This window comes from Drosophila santomea, chromosome 3L (assembly GCF_016746245.2).
Source record: "Drosophila santomea strain STO CAGO 1482 chromosome 3L, Prin_Dsan_1.1, whole genome shotgun sequence".
NCBI classification, from domain to species: Eukaryota; Metazoa; Arthropoda; class Insecta; order Diptera; family Drosophilidae; genus Drosophila; species Drosophila santomea.
Genome location: NC_053018.2, coordinates 25,124,254 through 25,130,925, shown reverse-complemented (window position 1 = coordinate 25,130,925; position 6,672 = coordinate 25,124,254). Strand labels below are relative to the sequence as shown.

At 36.2% G+C, this 6,672-nt stretch overlaps 1 protein-coding gene across 1 annotated transcript; it reads left to right on the top strand.

Moving 5' to 3' along the window:
• Positions 1-829: 829 nt before the first annotated feature.
• LOC120450271 (survival of motor neuron-related-splicing factor 30) lies at positions 830-2,643 on the top strand. Its single transcript, XM_039633184.2, has 3 exons — positions 830-932; positions 1,858-2,276; positions 2,328-2,643. Exons 1-3 carry the CDS (start codon positions 891-893, stop codon positions 2,596-2,598), a joined length of 732 nt encoding a protein of 243 aa, XP_039489118.1. The 5' UTR covers positions 830-890; the 3' UTR covers positions 2,599-2,643.
• Positions 2,644-6,672: the final 4,029 nt, after the last annotated feature.

Below are 6,672 nucleotides of genomic sequence, written 5' to 3'. Positions count from 1 at the left end.
CCTAAAGAACAAGAGAGAACGCAATAGTGAAAGTGCGAAGAGAAATTTCAACACTGACTGTTGTTAGCGGATTGTGGGCGTAAGAGTGGGCGTGGCAAAAAGTTTTTCTGCAGATCGATAGAAATTGACTATGAAGAGAAGATAAGAAGATAAGAACATGAAGAAAATATCAAAACATTTTTCAAAAGTGCGGGCGTGGCAGTTTTGGGCGTTAGAGTGGGCGTTGCAACATGTTGACAAACTTGCGCTGCGTCTATGTCTTTCTACTATCAACGAATATAGTATACCCTTTTACTCTAAGAGTAACGGATATAAATATGCTTAATCTTAATAAAACTATATTAGAACCTTCATCTTATTATAACAATTTTCCAATTGTTTTACTCTCTAATCATAAAACAGATTTCAAATCTCGATATTGCGAGTGAGTGCAATAAAAACGATCAATTATGCACTCATTTTCATTGAAAATAAAAAATAGCTTATGCTAAACACATACCTGTGGTACAGCTGAGACCTCTGACAAATGTGAATTGTCTGTTTTCACAAAGAACTATTCATTACTTTACATGTGCCAATGCATTAATCCAGCATTTTTTTTATTTTGTCTATCAACTCATATAAAATTTTTAATTTTTATCAAGCGAAGATTTCTATCGCCTTCAAGCCGGGTCTTATTTTGTTATTTCCAATATTATGGACTATGCACTTGATAGGTTCTTAATGCGCCACTGTGAGAAATGCATATAATTTTGTTAATATGCAAACGTAAACATTCCAAATCAATTTTAAGTAGTTCATTGACTTGTTACCGCTTTCTTAGCCTATGAAAAAATAAAATTATTTCTTGAATGCACCAAATGTAAATAGTGGAATCTGACAGTATTTAAATGGCGGACGATTTGCAAAATTACAAACTACAGTTGCAACAAGTGAGTAAAATTATAGGTATTTGTACTTCCTTCTTTTTGAAATTATTCTATTCTAAAAAAGAATAGTTTTGTTGTGCTATTGAATGTACAACAATAGTTACAATATATTTACAGAGATTTACAATTGGGGGATGACGGAGATTTGCAATTTGTACTACGAAAGAATTTTTACATTAGATGAATTAGTTTTGCTTTTTTTTTTTAGAAAATTAAGTAAATGTTGCAGATTTTCTCGTGCAGGGATTATTATTATTATTATTAACTTCACTCACAAAAAATATTGATCAATATTAGTTGAAAATATGCAACATTAACAACATGCAGTCGATGTTTTTTATCTTCATATATGAAAATAGAAATTGACTATTTTTCGATTGGTTCTTGTTACACGTTATTTATTAATGAATCCACGGTAATGCTATAATTGTTGTTTTCAGTTTTATACAGCCCTGTTACACAGGTACTTCTTTTTTGGGAGTCTTTAAAACAGCAAACTATTCACCAAATTTGGATCTTGTCTGTTAAAAGTTAAAAATGGCTAAAGTGTGCTTAGTTTTGTAGCTAATGATGACTTCAAAACCACCAGATAGTTTTTATATCAAAAGAATCTATTATATTACAGATTAAATTAGCCATATACATATTATTTGGGTCAGTCATGTAGGTATTTCAAATTTCTATACCCGCTTTATTAACAGAGTTTGGATAATTACTATTACTAAAAAACTCTTAGCTTGGACATGTTTTGGCTTGTTAATGGTTATGGTCTACTTATGGTATTATTTTATACATACCTATACTGAATCTAAAATTGGGAAGTTAATTGTGATTTATAAAACTTGTGGTATTAAAAAAATGTGATACCTAAAAATTTTAATTTTGATTTTTTTTACATGAAGTAAGGAAATTTTAATACAATTTTTAGGTAGAGGCTGCTCTTCAAACTGATACAGAAAATGAAGAGCTATTAAAACTCAGAAGTGATCTTGGCGAAGTTATTACTCTTACTCGTGATTTGATACAAACTCAACTTGAAGAACAGCATAAATCTTCCTATGTGGAGCCATCCTCAACTAAAAGAGATTCCTCTAACTATTTCGACGAAATCGAAGCTGCTTTGTTAGAAGCAGAAAAATTAGTTTCAGCTGCAAAGATTTGGAAAAAAGGAGACAAGTGCCAAGCAAAATGGAAGGAAGATCGTCAGTACTACGATGCAACTATTGAAGACATATCAAGTACAGGAGAAGTTAATGTAATATTTGATGCTTATCAAAATCGTTCTACGACCCAAATCAACGAGTTGCGAGAACGCACTACTCGCAACGAAGTTTTTCCGTCAAACAAGTATATTTTTTTTCACAGCAAGTCATACGTTTTTAACACAATTTTTTTCAGACGTCACAGGCCCAATCAAAAAGAATATTTAAAAAAACGTAAACAAAAAAAACAACAGCGCTTCAAGGACTTGGAAGAGGAACGTGAATCAGACAAAAACAAATGGCTTAATTTTAATAACAAAAATCAAAAAAGGAACGGAGTGAAAGCAAGAAGTATATTTGCCTCTCCGGATAATGTAAGCGGCAGAGTAGGAGTCGGCACTTGTGGAACTGCAGGAAAGGGCATGACCGATTTTACTGTAGGTGAAAAATATAGAAAAGGACTTTAGAATATTGTTAATTACACGGTACAATAAAAATATAAGAAAAAAGAATATATGGAAATTTATTAAAGTTTTTATAAATCAACGTAGAACTAATGGAACTTGCTTTGACGATTACTTTTATTTAGAGACAAAGGGTATTATAAATTTTGTAATGGCGCATTATTGAGCATTTCACTAAACCGCCCATCTATGATTTTCGCTTTATATGCTTTTACCTATTTTGTATTTTTTATATTGTAATTTAAGTATTAAGAAGTGTGTAAAGCAGTGGGCAGTTTCCGCCCTGGAAGGAAAATGTATACTATTAACACCACACCGCTATGTCCGTTAGCCAAGTTCAATTAATAATACAAAATGGTCGTTGCTTTTTATGAAGTATGGGCTGTATTGTGTTTATATTCTGCAGTCCGGTTAGATTTACTACAAAAAGCATTCTTTTTAAGACAGTAAAAAAATCAGATTAATATTAATATAGCGATCATACATATATAAATAAAAGACATATTATAATGCCGTCGGTAAAAAAGATTTATGTTTTTATACCCATTACTCGTAGAGTAAAAGGGTATACTAGATTCGTTGAAAAGTATGTAACAGGCAGAAGGAAGCGTTTTCGACCATATAAAGTATATATATTTTTGATACGGATCAATAGCCGAGTCGATTTGGCCATGTCCGTCTGTCTGTCCGTTTGTCCGTCCGTCTGTCTGACCGTCCGTATGAACGCTGAGATCTCAGGAAGTACCAAAGCTAGAAAGTTGAGCTTAAGCATACAGACTCCTGAGACATAGACGCAGCGCAAGTTTGTCGATTCATGTTGTCACGCCCACTCTAACGCCCACTACCGCCAAAACTGCCACGCCGGCACTTTTAAAAAATGTTTTGATATTTTATAATTTTTGCCACGCCCTCTCTAACGCCCACATACTGCCATAAACTGTCAGTGCTGAAGACTCTTCTTCGCACTTCCACTAGCTGAGTAACGGGTATCAGATAGTCGGGGAACTCGACTATAGCGTTCTCTCTTGTTATACCCGTTACTCGTAGAGTAAAAGGGTATACTAGATTCGTTGAAAAGTATGTAACAGGCAGAAGGAAGCGTTTCCGACCGTATAAAGTATATATATTCTTGATCAGGATCAGTAGCCGAGTCGATTTGGCCATGTCCGTCTGTCCGTCCGTATGAACGTCGAGATCTCAGGAACTACAAAAGCTAGAAAGTTTAGATTAAGCATTCAGACTCCAGGGACATAGACGCAGCGCAAGTTTGTCGATTCATGTTGCCACGCCCACTCTAACGCCCACAAACCGCCCAATACTGCCACGTCCACACTTTGAAAAATGTTTCGATATTTTTTCATTTTTGTATTAGTCTTGTAAATTTCTAACGATTTGCCAAAAACTTTTTGCCACGCCCTCTCTAACGCCCACAAACCGCCCAAAGCTGCCACGCCCACACTTTTGAAAAATGTTTTGATATTTTTTCATTTTTGTATTAGTCTTGTAAATTTCTATCGATTTGCCAAAAAACTTTTTGCCACGCCCAATCTAACGCCCACAAAACCGCCAAAACTGTATGTGCTGAAGACTCTCCTTCGCACTTCGAATAGCTGAGTAACGGGTATCAGATAGTCGGGGAACTGGACTATAGCGTTCTCTCTTGTTTTGTACTGAATTTAGTAAATTTGTTGGGAACTACCTTTTAAAGATAAAACAAGGGAAAACTCTAAGTCTATTTTTGGCATATTGATAGAAATAGGAAAAAAATTAAAGAATGTTTCAAAAGTGGGGTCGTGGAAGTTTTTTGGCGGTTTGTGGGCGTGGCAAAAATGTATTATGTGATTCGATAGAAATGTACAATTTTTACCAAAAATCAATAGTGTTTTCGTAGTTACGAACTGCATCTACTTTTTTGGGGCATGTTCTTATGCCACCGCGGGAAACAATAAAACCTAAATACTCGACGCTTTCCTTAAAAAGATTTGACTGTTCACGCGAGATCCTCATATTGGTTCCGTGCAATCTATCAAAGACCATGAGCACATCGTCGATTGCTTTTTGAAAAATACTAGGTGAATTTTTCCTTCCCAAAAGGAAGTCTGCAAAGCTCATACTTCCCGTTTCAGTTTTTCTGTATGTTTTTCAGCGAGTAGTAACTGATGAAAACCAGATTTTATATACAAGGTGGTAAAGTATTGTGCCCTTCCTAAGTTTGCCACAATAAAAACCACGTTGGGGACTGGATATTTGTCATGGGTTGTTATACCCGTTACTCGTAGAGTAAAAGGGTATACTAGATTCGTTGAAAAGTATGTAACAGGCAGAAGGAAGCATTTCCGACCATATAAAGTATATATATTCTTGATCAGGATCAATAGCCGAGTCGATTTGGCCATGTCCGTCTGTCCGTCCGTCTGTCCGTCTGTCCGTCCGTCTGTCCGTCTGTCTGTCCGTATGAACGTCGAGATCTCAGGAACTACAAAAGCTAGAAAGTTGAGATTAAGCATACAGACTCCAGGGACATAGACGCAGCGCAAGTTTGTCGAATCATGCTGCCACGCCCACTCTAACGCCCACAAACCGCCCAAAACTGCCACGCCCACACTTTTGAAAAATGTTTTGATATTTTTTCATTTTTGTATTGGTGTTGTAAATTTCTATCGATTTGTCAAAAAAAATTTTGCCACGCCCACTCTAACGCCCACAAACCGCCCAAAGCTGCCACGCCCACACTTTTGAAAAATGTTTTGATATTTTTTCATTTTCGTATTAGTCTTCCAAATTTCTATCGATTTGCCAAAGAACTTTTTGCCACGCCCACTCTAACGCCCACAAACCGCCCAAAGCTGCCACGCCCACACTTTTGAAAAATGTTTAGATATTTTTTCATTTTTGTATTAGTCGTCTAAATTTCTATCGATTTGCCAAAAAACTTTTTGCCACGCCCACTCTAACGCCCACAAACCTGCACTTCTACTAGCTGAGTAACGGGTATCAGATAGTCGGGGAACTCGACTATAGCGTTCTCTCTTGTTTTTAAATTAAGTTTTTTAAAGTCGATTACCAAACGTATCTTTGTATTTCCTTGCTCGTCCGTCCCTTTTTTATATACAACCCAAATTGGGTTGTTTTATGGTGACCGAGATGGTAGGATGATACCATCTCTGAGCATAGCTTGTGTTTCTGAATTTAGAAAATCGGGGACGCCCATCGGGACCTCGTTCTCTGTCTGGATAGTAGCAATGATATTGGTATTGTATGGTAAAGGTTCATTGGGTTCTAAAAATACGCCTGTACCGTTTCCTAAAATTAGGTAACATTTTTCCTTATTATCTTGAGGTACTTCAATATCTTCAACATTAGTAAAATTTAAGTTCGAGCATTTAAGAAATTTGATTATTTCATAGCCAACCAACTAACCGAGTAAAACGTCGGCTTGTTTAAGCAAGTCAAGTCCAATTATTCCGTCAAATGCTGTGAGGTTTGGTAATAAGAAAAATGTATTTGGGTCTATGCCTAAAAAATTAGATCGGATGGTCTAGTTGATGTTTTTAGTTCCGGAAATAAAACGCGTAGCGCATCTGCTCTATACTTTTTATTCAATGGTGCGGCTACAGTGGTAGGACATAATATTGTAGCAGAATTTCCTTGGCGGAGTGTTGACATTTCCGGCTTTTTCAAATACACTGGTCGTTTATCAGCGTATGTGAACTCTAAGCTATTGATTATGGCCCTAAAATGAGGGGAGTATCAAAAGATTAGAGAATCATGTCAGCTCAACCTTTTATTTTGTTCCTCATTGTGCCAAGGGCTTGATAATGTTTGGAACTACCCTCGTACCTTTCGCACACTTTATATGCGGTTTGTGCTGCGTCCTCTACAATAGCTTTTAATTGTTTATTGGTCATTGCCATGTTGAGAGAGCTTTGAATTTTACACTGATTTTCAGATTTTTTTTAAGTATCTAGTAGGTCTTCTAATTCGCTATCGGACAAATGTCTTGTGGCGACCGGAATTGCTAGCGCACCAGGGCTAAACCCACCGACGAAAACAAACAACTACAAAATCCTCATCGAC

Coding starts and splice junctions, on each gene's coding strand:
- LOC120450271 (XM_039633184.2), top strand. CDS start 891: ATGGCGGACGATTTGCAAAATTACAAACTACAGTTGCAACAA. Junction 933..1,857: donor ACAAACTACAGTTGCAACAA/GTGAGTAAAATT, acceptor TACAATTTTTAG/GTAGAGGCTGCTCTTCAAAC. Junction 2,277..2,327: donor GAAGTTTTTCCGTCAAACAA/GTATATTTTTTT, acceptor AATTTTTTTCAG/ACGTCACAGGCCCAATCAAA.